Source organism: Narcine bancroftii, chromosome 6, assembly GCF_036971445.1.
Source record: "Narcine bancroftii isolate sNarBan1 chromosome 6, sNarBan1.hap1, whole genome shotgun sequence".
NCBI classification, from domain to species: domain Eukaryota; kingdom Metazoa; phylum Chordata; class Chondrichthyes; order Torpediniformes; family Narcinidae; genus Narcine; species Narcine bancroftii.
In genome coordinates, this window is record NC_091474.1 from 24,080,648 (window position 1) to 24,095,333 (window position 14,686).

General features: G+C 40.2%; 1 protein-coding gene across 7 annotated transcripts in view; it reads right to left on the reverse strand.

The window, feature by feature from the left end:
* Nucleotides 1-14,686, reverse strand: part of LOC138735828 (E3 ubiquitin-protein ligase Itchy-like) — a 110,090-nt gene that overhangs the window by 51,869 nt on the left and 43,535 nt on the right. For all 7 annotated transcript variants that reach the window (XR_011339957.1, XM_069884312.1, XM_069884314.1 and 4 more), the window contains 4 exons: nt 9,689-9,778; nt 8,207-8,348; nt 6,592-6,716; nt 64-198 (listed from right to left, as the gene is read on the reverse strand). Coding sequence is in view for 6 of the 7 variants with exons in the window: in XM_069884312.1 (XP_069740413.1) it covers nt 64-198; nt 6,592-6,716; nt 8,207-8,348; nt 9,689-9,758 (472 nt within the window). In the remaining variant the exon portion in view is untranslated. The remainder of the gene's footprint in view (nt 1-63; nt 199-6,591; nt 6,717-8,206; nt 8,349-9,688; nt 9,779-14,686) is intronic.

The following is a 14,686-nucleotide window of genomic DNA, read 5'->3' on the forward strand; positions in this document are numbered from 1 at the left end:
CCTTTAATTGAGAACCTTTTCACAATACATGCTGGTAAAATGGGGTTTAATTTTATCACTCACCTGCAGCAGCTGCAGAGTGTCCATTGGTCAAGACTTCTGGGTCTACGGTTAACCCATCCAGGGACACAATTAGCTCACCCCCATCTATAACGTCGCGATCATTGCTGAGTGCTAACTTTATAACCACATTATCAACTGGGGAAAAATAAGAAATATCAAAAAACAATACAACTACTCCCAATGATTTATTACCTACAGAAAGGCTGGTTGATCAAAGCATGCCTGTTATACAAGGAAAACGATCAAAATAGTTCACACAATTAAATTTCTCACCATCAACAGCTATTGGTTTTACTTATCACCTACAGTTCAGATTAAAATAAGCCCCACAAAAAAATTAAACAAACTGATCATCAAAATGAAAGCTATATTTAAAAATATATAATAAAAATTAAAGTTTCAGTACAACCTGTCCATTTACTGAGACAATTCACAAGGGCAGAGTTTTTAAATGGGGAGACCCAGAATATTTCAGGGTTCATATCTTGGAATTTCTCAGGGCGTCATGTTGGGACATGACCCACAAGGAAGAACCTTTGGCTTCCTGTCAAATGGGGAGAATCTGAAACATATGACCAGGTAAAGGATGTGCCAAAGATACCTGGGAGAGACTACGCAGGTTTGGTAGCAGGAGTCAGCCAAACTATTTCTCAAAAACTTTCTTCCCTGGGTTCAAAAGTGGGGTTTCCTAGTCTGCCCCCCGGAAAAACAGAGCTTGCATATTTTCCCTGCCTTGGTTAGACCCTGCAAATAGGAAAACTGGAGTCATCTGGGCACCCGCAGAAATTTCCCTGAACCCAATCTCAAGTCCACACCAATGTAAAAAATTTCTTGTATTTCAGCTCACTGTTACCAAAATGGTTAAGCTTTAAAGCAATCTTGAAAGAGGAACAAAAGACTATTGAATCTCTACCTGTTGACCTCCACTTCCTTCTACTGTATAATTCTGTCATAGACAAAACCCAACATACCAGTGGCATGGACAGGAATGAACATTCCCAACCTAGCAACATGTCTGGATCTCAATTAAGAAATCTGTAGTTGAAGGTTGTTAACATGGAATCATGGAGTAAAATAAAGCCATGTTTCCTGTTGAAACTTAACCAATCTGGCAACAGTGAGCTGAAATACAAGAAATGTATTTTTATGTCAGTGTGAACTATAAGTGGGTTTGGATACAGAGAAAGTTCAAAATGTGTTTGAATGACTCCAGTTTTCCCATCATCAACATTATGCTGTGGCTGCATCGGTCAAATTCTGACAAATGACTCAAGCAGATTCAGTAAGAATTCTTTGCAAGTTAATTTCACCTCTAAAGTATTTGAGTCAAATGTTATTTTTTATATATATGATCCATTAATAGCAACTCTCAGAGTAAACAATACAGTCAATAAGTCTACACTGATATTGTCAAAATAAAACAAGCAAAAATAAACAGAGGTTATATTGAAACAAAATATTCAAGGCAATAAACATTTCTAGTCAGGCATCTGAGAACAGTAGTCTAGGGGCAATAAATCCAAGAATAATTGCAGTTGATTTGGCATCAAGACTCAAAAGGAGTCATGCTAACAGGCCCTTTGGACCAACTTGCCCACAACAGCCAAAATGTCCCAACTACCAGCATTTGGCCCATCTCTCTCTCTCACCCCCCCATCCTATCCACGTGTCTGTCCAATTATTTCTTAAATTTTCCAATAGCACTTGCCTCAGCTGCCTCCTCCTGCAGCCCATTTCATATATCCACCACCACTCAGGTCTCTGTTAAATCTCTGCTCATTCACCTTAAACTCATCTCCTCTGGTTACTGATTCCATTACACTGGCCAAAAGTCTTTCTGCATTCACCTGATCTATTCCTCTTTTAATTTTGTACATCTCTATGGGTACCAAACAAAAAAGCCTTAGCCTGCTCAACCTCTCCCTTTCGCTCAGGACCCCGATTCCTGGCCACATCCTCGGAAATCTTCTCTGAACCCTTCTCCAGCTTGACAACATCTTTCCGACAGCATGGTGACCAAACTGAGCACAATACTTCAAATGGGGCCTCACCAACATCTCATACAACTGCACTACCTCCCAGCATTTTTTTAAAAAACAACTTTTACATACAATTTCAGCCCACGAGTCCATGCTGCCCAATTACACCCTTGGTACATTTTGAACAGTGGGAGGAGCACCTGGGAAAAACCCACGCAGACATGGGGAGAACGTACCAACTCCTCACAGACAGCGCGGGATTCGAATCCAGGTCTCGATCGATGTAATACCATGCTCTGCTATGCTAACTGTACCACTGCCGATGAGTCAAACTGACATAACAATAATCTGAACTTATATTAGTCCTTTAATTTAGGAAAAATAAAATGTATTCAAGGATTATCTCTGGACTAGCATTTATTCCTTAACAAAGAGTATTTAGTCATGTCTACAGTATTGATTGAGAAGATTCACAAGCTTGAAAACACAAACATCCAGATTTAAAGTCTGTTTCTTTCATGCTGTGATCAGACTCTTAAATGGACAAGTCATTGTTAAAAGATGATGTCCTTGCACTGTTTTAATTGAACTTTTGGTTACAAGAACATAAGAACTAGGAGCAGGAGTCAGCCATTCGGCCCGTCGAGCCTGCTCCACCATTCAATACGATCATGGCTGATCTGATCATTGGTTCAACTCCGCCTCCCTGCCTTTTCCCCCATATCCCTTCATTCTTTTTTTTAAATGTAAAAATCTAACAACCTTAAATATGTTTAATGAAGTAGCCTCAACTGCTTCCCTGAGCAGAGAATTCCAGATTCACTACTCTCAAGAAAAAGTTTTTCCTCAACTCAGTCTTAAATCTACTACCCTAAATCTTGAGACTGTGTCATCTAGTTCTGGTCTCACCTAACAGTGAAAACAATTTTCCTGCCTCTATCTTATCTATCCCTTTCATAATTTTATGTTTCTATAAGACCTCCTCTCATTCTTCTGAATTCAACTGAGTACAACCCAGGGTGATTTAGTCTCTCCTTGTAGGTCAACCTCCTCATCTCCAGGATCAACCTGGTGAACTTGGACTGCCTCCTAGGCCAGTATATGCTTCCTCAAGTATGGAGAGCAGAACTGCACACAGTACTCCAGGTGCGGCCTCACCAGTACCTTGTACAGTTGAAGCATGACCTCCATGCTCTTGAATTCAATTCCTCTGGTAATGAAGGCCAACATTCCATTTGGTTTCTTAATAACCTGTTGTACCTGCAGCCCAATTTTTTGTGATTCATGCACAAGCACTCCCAAGTCCTTCTGCACTACAGCATGCTGCAATCTTTCACCATTTAAATAATAATATGCTCTACTATTTTTCCCACCAAGTGGATGACCTCACATTTACTAACGTTGTACTCCATCTGCCAGACCGTTGCCCACTCTCCTAACTTTACTATATCCTTCTGCAGCTTCACCACATCCTCTGTATAATTTGCTTTTCCACTCAATTTAGTATCATCTGCAAATTTGGCTACACGACACTCTGTCCCCTCTTCCAAATCATCAATGTTAATGGTGAAAAGCTGCGGGCCCAACACTGGCCCTTGCCACACCCCACTTACAACTCTCTGCCAATCAGAAAAATGCTCTTTTATCCTGATTCTGCCAGTTAACCAATCCTCAATCCATGTCAAATATACTTCCCTCCAACTCTATTCATCTGTATCTTTTTGATAAGTCCTTTGTGCGGCACCTTCTCAAACACCTTCTGGAAATGCAAATATACATCAACCTGTTCCCCTCTATCTACCGCACCCATTATATCCTCAAAGAACTCCAGCCAGTTTGTCAACAAGATCTACGCTTTCTGAATCCATGCTGTGTCTGCCTGATGGTACCCCTTTGTTCTAAATGCCTCGCAATTTCATCCTTAATTACAGCTTCAAAGCTAACTGGTCAATAGTTACTCGTCTTCTGCCTACATCGCTTTTTAAAAAGTGGTGACTGTCTTCCAATCTGCCAGGACCTGCTCAGAATCCAGAGAATTGTGGTAAATGATTACCAACTCATCGACTACAACTCCCACCATTTCCTTCAGTACCCTGGGATCCATTAGGACCAGGGGATTTGTCTGCCTTTAGTTTGCCCATCACTATCTCTTCTGTAACAATTATTATCGAGCCCCTCACTTCGCGTTCCTAACACAACTCTTTGGCATGCTGGACGTATCTTCCACCGTGGAGGCTGACACAAAATATCTGTTCAATGCCTCAGCCATTTCCTCATTACTCAATGTCAATTTTCCTTTCTCATCTTCCAAGGGACCTATGTTGACTCCAGCCACCCTCTTCCATTTTATATACAAAATTCGTTGCTACCTATTTTTAGACTTTGTGCTTTCCCTTCATAATCCTGCTTCCCTTTCCTTATTTCCTGTTTAGTTCTCCTTTGTTGCCTTTTAAAGTTTTTCCAATTCTTTAGTTTCCCACTACTCTTGGCCACTTTGTACTCATGAATTGTTAATTTTATACTTCCCTTTATTTCCTTAGTTAACCAAAGCTGGATCTTCCCTCTCTTACTTCCCATTATTCCCTCCACTCTGACATAATGCAACACTACACACTGCACTTTTGTTTTATTCTTGCACTAGCTGTTTAACGTGGGTGTTGCATGCAAGGCCTGTTGAGTTTATCCGCCACTTTTATGTACTTCTGAAGACTCCAGCATCTGTAGATTTTCTTGTTTACTTTACTTGTGTCGACTTGCTTGGATAGCATACAAAGCAAAGCTTTTCACTGTATGTTGCTATAAGCAACAAACAATTGAAGTTTGCTGCGTCTTTAATGGCTGCCACATATTCCTCATTACAACTTCAAAGTACTTCACATGCTGAAAAGCATTTTTGGGACCCTCTGAAAGGGATGTGAAAGGCACTATACAAGTGCAAATGCTTTCCCCCAGTAAAACTTTCAAGGCACTTGATAGGTGAATTGCGTCACAAAATTTGACACAATGGTATCAAATGAGAAATGTGGTCATGTGATCAAAATCTGGCTCAACCGGAGTTTTTTTTTAAAAAAGGAATATCTTAAGGACAAGAAAGGCAGCTTTTTAGAGAGGGAATTCTGGATCTTGGGCCTCAGGGACTTGAAGACAATTACCATCATTGGATGAAGGTACTACAACAGATCTCTCACGTGCCGGGGTGGGGTGAGACAACTAAAAATCTGAACACAAATCCTGGTCTGCAGCTTCTGCCAATGTACAAAAGTCAATGAGAGATTGACATATCTGCAGTACTACACAAATACATAAGTAGGTTGGTCACAACAGAAATTAACCAATACCTATCAGAAACTAGAAATCCATCAATTTATTTCAGGAAGGAATAACACAAAAAAAAACACGCAAAAATACTCCCAAGTTTAAGTTCGTGAGTAGAATATGATCATGCAATCAGTCCTCCACATGCTTAAATTTAAACCTACTTTAGAATTTGAGTTGGATTATTTCCAAGTGTGTGCAGTAACCCAGAAACTGCTGGAATAAAGTGAACTGTGTGAGAGCAAGCATGAAAATGACCAAAAATGGGGCAAGAAGAAACTATTCATTAAAATCACTTACATTTCAGAACAAACATGAATATTGCCATTTTAAGACAGTCTTTTAAAAGATACAATACATGCATGAATGTTCTCAGTTTCAAGAATAAAAGAGGTGAGACAAACTAATTTTCCACTCAAAAGATTGTGACTATATTCTTTTATTCTGGATGAAAGTACTTCTGTTAAGTATCTTGGGATATCTCAATGCTTTAAAAAAGTTATTGGCACTGAATTCAGTGCAAGGAGTGCCAATATTCTCTCTTTACAGAAAAAAAGTAAAAATACACCAAAATGCCAGAGGAACTCAGCCAGTCTTGCAGCATCCATAGGAGATAGATATATTACCGCCAGTTCGGGCCTGAGACCTTCAACAAGGAATAAGCAAAAATACAGGAAAGGTCAGAATAGAGACAGTGCTGGGTTGGGAAGGAGTCCAGACCAACAATATATTATACGAGAGGTGAGAATTATTTTGCCTGTGTGAAAGGAGAAAGAGGGAAAGGGAGAGAGACAGAGCCGGGTGAAGGCAATGTTTGGGGGGGGTGGGGGGGGGGTGCGGGGACAGCGGGGTAGTCTTGCTGCAAGACCGGCTGGGTTCCTCCAGCATTTTATTACAATCACTGCGTCTGCAGACTTGTGTGTTTCACACAGAAAAACAAAGTTTCAACTTTGGCTTCTGAAGAACTTGCATCTAATTTCCACTGTGGAAGTGTTTGAGAAATGTGTAACCCACTTGGGATTTGTTTCTTGGTGACACGCCTTGTCCAAAGTCCAAAAATTCCTCCCCATTGTTATATCATCACTGAATTGATGCTTCAGCCAGCAAAAGACTGGGCAAAGAGCAGCAGCCTGTGTCATGTTTATTGCTCATTGCATTAAATGACAAAGAAAGACAAGGAGCTATTCTCAACAGCTGGTCATGGCAACATGATCAAGAAAGAGAAGAAACTCACATTTCATGTTGTTCGATTTTAACGTCTCACAGACATCTAGAGTGGCACATCCTAGCAGGACATCCGATTTCAGCGTCTGATGGCTCCATACTCTAAAAGTGATCATGCTGAACGGTGTTACAATGCTGTGTAAATAAAAGACAACGAACAAGTTTTAAAATAAAACCCTTCCACCTTAAGTTTTATTTCCCCAATTCCTCAATTTAATGTGCGAATTCAACTCTTCACCGGCCTTTTCCAAAAGGCTCCCATCAGTAAGAATAACCCAACTGGTTAAGTAGCAATGGTTCCGATGGAACTGAATGCCGGTGAGATGCTAATATTTAACATATGGAAATTGAGGAAATTGGACAAAAAGAACAGCCATAATTTTTTTTTTTTTAAGAATCACAAAGCCTTCAGAGGTTTCCGAATGAACCCCAAATCACGAAGCGTCCCCCCATGTTTTGACAAGGCTTGCTTGAGAGTCACAACCTGGGAGGGATTAGACACAGATTGCTGGGCTCACTTTTGATCCTATGAACAACTACATAATACTAAAAGCATTGCAATAGTTTCCCTTCTGAGGCAGTCTCTTAGGATCAAGGACAATATTCTTCCTCACTGGATTTGTGGGTTCTAAGGTGGCTGATGAGGCCAATGTAGGAATGTCAAATTCTTCCAAAGATGGGCAGATGAGCAACTCTGTAATAGTGAGCTGCTATTTCACCATGGCAAATTTCCATGACTTGGTCATTTCTAGATTAGCACCAGCAAGAAATGAACTAGAACTGTGTTGCTGGGACTGGAAGGCTTGACTTTTAAGAAGAGGCTGGATAGGCTGAGACTTTTCTCCCTCCAACAAAGGAAATTGAGGATTTATCAAATCACAGGAGGCATAGATAAGGTCAACATGCATAGTCCTTTTCCCAGCATAAGGGAGTCCCAACTTGGACTCACAGGTTAAGGCGAGAGGGAAAGGATTTAGAAGGGAGCTAAGTGCCATCCTTTTCCACACTGGATAGAATGAGCTGCAAGAGGAATTGTTAGAGGTGGGTAAAATTGCAATGTTTACGTGCAAAGATGCTACAATTGTTTCTTTTTGACAGGTGCCAAGAAAGGGGAGCTTTAGGGGGACATGGGTCAAACAATGGGAACTGGAATTAGTTTACATGGACTACTTGAACAAATTAGGCTGAAGGACCTATTTCCACACAGTAACATTACAGCAGTAGTTCCTACTTGCATACCACCTTAAGTAATCCCTTACTAACCCCAGAGCACCTATGGCATCCTGAAACTGAACCAGTTTTCCAGCAACTTGCATCACAAATATACATAACAGCAAAATTATGTCTCATTTATTTAGTAAGAAGTATTTGTGAGGGAAAACTGATTCCAGCCACAAATACCATTTCAACAATCTTGCTAAATATGTCATATCAATGAAGTACGGCTGAGCTGGCAGTGGAAGGACCTACAGCATTTCTATTCAAATTGATGAATATTTTTGTGTTTTCTAAGAAGTAAAAACACCAATATTTTTGCCCTTACTTTCTGAACACCTGAGCAATAGCATGTGCAATACTAATAAAGTTTTATTTAAGGATAAAGGCATAAAAAATATCCAACATACACTGTGACATGCTGTTTCCATTTGGGGTTGTGCGTGTTGGTAATCTTCTCAGTTTTCTTTGACTGTCCATCAACTGACACTTCTACATAGGGACTGGGCCCAAACCAGTTCTTCTTATTTTCTTTAAGCTTTGCACAGATGACTGCAACAACGAATGGAGAAATTTTCTTGAACAAGGTGCAAAATTTCTCAACTTAAGTTTGACAACTGCAGGCATTGGTACAATTTATTGGTTCGGACTTGTTATTCTGCAGAAACACATGAAATCCTTCAAACTGCAGGTGAGAACAAGGTTAACCATCGAGCACCACCTGAATGTAGTGCCCTGGTCAGCATCGGCCATGGCAGCCAGCACTAGCAGAAAGAAAACATGGTAGAGAACATACACATGGGAGTGATGATAAAGTTACAGGTCTTGGGATGGAAGACTAGAATTCACATTGCATGTGAAGATGCCACTTTTACTGACAGAAGTATCCTCTCTCATACTCTGATTTATTTTCTCTATTCCAATTTTTAAGTAGACAGGTAGGGTGGGTGTGGTTAGTGTCAGCCACTGGAACCAGGGTTCGAATCCCGCGCTGAGTGCAAGGAGTTTGTACGTCCTCTCAGTGTCTGCATGGGTTTCCTCCCACCGTTCAAAACATACCAAGGGTTGTAGGTCAATTGGGTGGCAAGGGCTCATAGGCTGAAAGGGCCCATTACCATGCTGTATGTCTAAATTTTTTAAAATTTAAAATTACTTTTTGCTTGTCTAAGCAGAATGCTTTCCTGCCAACAAATTATCAACCTTGTTGCAATTGCTATGAGAGAGCAAGAAACTAAAATCCTCAGATTACAATTATCTCGAGGAACACATGATAAATGTGTTGTGACAAGATGGAAAAAAAAAGTATTTTCTTTTTTCAAAACGATTGTTGGGACAGATGACAGTCAACAGGTCAAAAAAAAGTTTTAAGAAATAGAGTTACTAAGTCACATTGGTAGATTACCCTTGGGGGGAGGGGGAAAAAAGGGGAGGTCTCTCCAGAGGATACCAACATTTAAAGAGAAGACAAAAGAAGAAAATTTCAGGCTCTTATGGCAAAGGGCACAGTAAAATGTGAAACGGCCAGAAAGAAGATACAATGCAATAAATTAAGAATGCCAGAAAGTCTCAATATAACTTCGAGAAAAAGGAAATATTTGTCTCCTATATAAAAGAATGGTGTAGGTTCCAGCCGAAACCAGGAGTGGCTGCGTGGATGGATTAAGTAACAAAGAATGGGTATATTGAAACTATGGCACCAATGTTCAAAACCTTCATTAGCTATGATCTTGATTTTTGGCCATGAGAAACTTCAACCAGCAATAGTTGGGAGGAAAAAAAAATTCAGACCCATGCACATCGCTACTAGCTGGCTGAGAGTGACACTGACACAGATGACCTTATCAGCTGCTGCATCCCCATTAGTGAACATATTAGTCCATCTCTGAACTCACCTTTTACTCCAAGTTGTGATTTTGTTGCATGGTTGCTTGTTGAAGCAGAATTTGTACCATTTGTGGCCATGGTTCAGACTATGTGTGAATCTGTAAAAGAAAATCAGTTAAATTATAAGGGGATTTTGATAAAGGGTACAATTATTGCACGAGTTTAGACTGAGCCTGTTTAATGTGATTAACAAGAGAACTGTTGGTGCCGCAAAACAGTGAAGCATCAAGACAAGCAGTGCAGAGGCAAAGATTCAAATTGCCTTTCTCAAAGGTGGGGGTACAAAACAATCAAATGGAGTGTTACAAAACTAGTAGCATTTAAAACAGGTGATTTACAATGTCCCAGCATCACTGATCACAAAGTGGTAAAAGTGTATACTTCATAAGGATGAAAATCAGCTCAGCAATTTTAAGTATTCAGTTATCATTAACCAGCTTTTCTGCTTCTTGCTTCCAACCCATTTCACCATATGGACTCAGTGATGCTTGTTCATCTTCTACAAAAGAGTCAATCAAGACCTTCCAGTTCCAAGCAGTGTTGCACCTTCAATTTGTCTATCGTTTAAACAGAACAATCTCATCGGCTACATGAAGCAGATCTACAATGCCCCTTCAGCAAATTCTGATGTTCAAATATCTGCTTTATGAACTAATTTCTAACTACATCTCAGGACAGACAAGGATCACAGTTGTCACAGTTTAATAAGCTCATCGTAAACTTCAAACAAGTGCATTAACATAAAGGAATGATAATCCCCTCTCATTATCATGTTTCTTCCTAAAGTTTCTGCAATTGATTATTGAACAGAAGCCGGATACAGACGTTTTAAAAATGTATCACCTAGCTGGCAAATACTGTTCCTAAAATTAGCAAAAAATCCAATAAAAAAAACTGTTTCCATGGAAGCAAAACAATCATTAATTGCTTTTGATCCGATCATTGGTCCATCCCATCAAAAACACATCATCTTTGGTCCACAACAAAATATAATTATCTTGATCAAGACAAAAACTTTTTTGAATTTGTAAAGTTATGCATTTTCCCCAGCGAACTGGGCAGCATAGTCTGCAAGATGCTATTACAGAGACATCGACCCCGGTTCGAATTTGGCACTGTCTGTAAGGTGTATGTACGTTCTCCCTGTGTCTTCGCTAGTTTCCTCTGGGTGCTATGCTTTCCTCTCACCCTCCAAAACATACAGATGTTATAGGTTAATTTGGGCAGTATATGTTTAAATCAGCTTCTACCACCTAGGAACACCAGGCACTGTAGGTTTCTGTGAGGGGTACTGGACAAAGAGGCAATTCTGTCTGCCCTATGGTAGACAAAAGTCAAAGAATTTCATGCATGTCATATTCTAAATGTAGTATTACGTGACAGTAATGGAACCTTTAATTTTTTTACCATATTGTAAATAAAAATAAATACCTTGTATTTCAGCGTACAAATTGACCGGTAGATAGGTCAACTTCCTCCTTTTTTAAGCCTCAGTTTAATGGTTTTATGATACATCCGGTGTATAAAAGTGGAACCCCATTTTTAAGTTGTCCGGGTCTCCCAGCAATAAGCCAAAAAAAATTTTAAACACCCCAAACATTAAGTAGCAAATCTGTAAACAGGAGCAGGAACTTCGGCTTATCGGGCAGGAATAACGAACTCATTCTCCCGTGTAGGAGCAGCAACATTATTCTCTCAATGGGAGCAGGAACCTCAGACCAACATGGCAGGAATGGCAACCTCATTCTCCAGAGTAGGAGTGGCAACCTCATTCTCCTGGCAGGAACAGCAACCTCGGCTCTATAAGTGTAGAATGTCTGGGTGGGTTATGGTGGCACCCGACAGTAAGGAGGTGTTGGGGAATTTTGGCTTCAGCGGTGGGGGGGGTCAACTAATACGCCCAATGGACGCTTCCAAGGTTGACTCATACACCAATCAGCGTGGATTGGATTTTGAGCTGAATTAAAGGTCTCAAAAGAATATCTGACATACAAGTCGACCCCCATTTTTTGAGTTATTTTTTTGAGGGTTTTACGACTTGACTTGTAGGCCAAAATAATCGTTAAATAAAAATCTGAATTTCCAGTTGTAGATTAACCCATTACATTGCACTGAAAGTTTGTCATGCCAAGACTCTGTTTTGTTTTAGACCATGGTTCTCAACCTTTTTCTTTCCACTCACATATCACTTTAAGCATTCTCTATGCTATCAATGCTTTGTGATTAGTAAGAGTTTGCTTACGGTGGTATGTGAGTGGGAAGGGAAGGTTGAAAAATCACTGCTCTAGACCCAATTGTTACCGAAATATTCTGCTTGAGAAAAATTGTCATTGGCCCATTTCCTTTGGAGTTATGAAACCGTGCATCTAACGAGTCAATGAACTACGATTAAAACAGTGGTTTTCAAACGTTTTCTTTCCACCCACATACCACCTTAAGCCATCCCGTATTAATCACAGAGCACCTATAGAATAGGGAACACTTAAAGTGGTATGTGAGTGGAAAGAAAAAGGTTGAGAACCACTGTTTTAGACATAGGTGAAAGAGGAATAGCACAAGTCCATTGACTGGAATTAATGATCTCACCTGGTCAAAACAAATTTTCCATTGAGATGCAGTAAACATCTTCCTTTGTGGCTTACAATAAACAGAGCTAAACTGCCTTTACTGGAAAAATACCAAGTAGCATTTTTGTACTAGGTTTATGCATATGCATAATGATAAATGACTTAATAAATGCTTAGTAACGACGAACCTAATTTTTCCAAAAGCAACAAATTAACATCCATTAAATTATACACAATTCAAGGTAGCATAACTATTCTAAATTATTCAAACTATTAATAAAACTAATTGTAATTACAATATAATTATGCACAAATTAATAAATGGTTCCCAGTGTGAAAGAATATGAAAAACAAGGGATTAATGAATTAGCTGAAAACATATTACTTTGTATTTTTACTTCTTTATGCTGTGTCATAGTGACCAAAACCACCAAGCATGATAACTTTAAGGGAAACACCCACAGTATGAACCCAAGAATAATGTATACCTAGCTTAAAAGTGAAGTGATTTACAGAGAAAAAGCATCCTGTGCTTGCCAACTCAGCACAAACGACTTTTTCCACAGATAAACAAATGGCTGTAATAACCAGTCTCAGAAGTTATGCAAAACTAGCAAAATTTTCTAGAAACATGCATGGATGGGTACAAAATGGGGTGAACACTTGTATGCTTTGAGAAAGCTCAATACAAGGAAAAAAATGACATGATCTACTCATTCTTTGTACCCCTTGATCCCAGTAGCGCAGGGGCCCCCAAACCTTTTAGTCCATCAACCCCTTCATGGAATCCTTGATCCCTCATCAACCCCACCCATGGCAACATACAAAGAACACACACCTCTTTCTTCTCTGCTCCATCCACCCTCCCTTGTCCTTCTGGCTGCTTGCTCTCTGCTTATGAAGAGGCTGAAGCCATGTACAACGTGGCAGCCACCAAGATTCGTTCTCGAGAGTTTGTCCACCCCTGCCATAAGTGCTATTTTTTGTTGAAACGCCCCCTTTTCCACCCCAAAAGGTCAATCAACCCCCCGCATTTATCAACCCCCTTTCGACACCCAGGCATTTATCGAGCCCTTGGATAGTCCCATCAATCCCCATGCTAGTGTAACGCAAAGAGTGATTGTATGTTCCTTGGTTCTGCTGCATAGTCGGCAGGATCTTGCTGGGACAATTGCCATGAAGTCAGAGACCACAAGGAAACTGGGACCTCATACACAGCTGAAGTGCACCTCAGGGACCCTTGAGCCCAACCTGCATAGCCTATTCCAGGGGACACTGACGTCCCTCATTTGACGCTGATCTGGCTCCCTGCCAAGATCCAGAAAAGAACCAGAGAGTGAAGAAAAGGTAAAAGGAAAAAAAAAATGAATTTCAGACTTGTTGTCACATAGCTCTGTTAGCCTAGGTAAAAGGTACTGTTACCAGAGTTGCAACTAATTCTAGGGAAATAGGGAAATAGAACAGACTATGGACAAAAGTGATTGGGTCCAACATGTGTTTAGAATAGAATTCTGCTTATTTTCGCATAGTTTGTTAGCCTGGTAAAATGTTTATTGTGAGAATCGTTTAGGAAAGGAAGCTAGGGAAATGGGATAAGCTATGGACAAAATCACGGTAAAGATTATCATTACTCGATGGCCATATTAACTAAGAGGTTAGGAAATGAAGCATGGGCCATAAGAGGGACAAGGAACATGAGCGCTACAGCAGAAATAGAGCAATTAATGTGGGGTAAAAGCTGCAGCTAAAAAGTGGAAAAGAGAATTAAGGAATGGAAAGAGGAGGCCCTCAAGAAGTGGGACAAAACAAAGAATAAGAGCTGGAGGGATTTAAAAAAAAAGCTGTGCAGGAGATGGTGGTTTGTACTTAGAATGGAAACCAAAAAACCTGGCAGTTATTTCAGTCAGAGTGCAACTGCCACAACAAACAAGAGAGAAAAGGGAACAGAAACAAAGGGAAAAACTTAGGATACAGAATGATGCAATCTCAGGGACAAATAAGTGTAGAAAAAGGATGCAACAAAGAAATGGAGAAAGCATTTACAAGAATAGCAAAAAAATGAAGCTGAAAATAAAATAAAATGCAAGTTGTAGAGGGATAGTGTTATGTACAAGGGGGGTGCACCCAAAGACTGGGAAGTCCTGCAGACTGTATGTGAAAGGGCTGACAATCAGGAGAAAAAGTGAAGAGAGAATGAGAACAGAGCAATTGCCAGATGGTTAACAAATAGAAGGTGATTTTTAAAAACCCCGGGGACCCGATGTCAGGCAGGGCGACCCTATTCTTGCAGAATGATGAGGAATCACAAGATTTCTTGAGAGCAAAACCACCCCCACATGTACCCCAGCAGCCACAGCCACCAATCCTGTGTCTCACTAGTTATGATAAAGGAGGCGGAGTAGCTAAATGAGGTTTCAGACTCTGCTTCGATGGAGAATT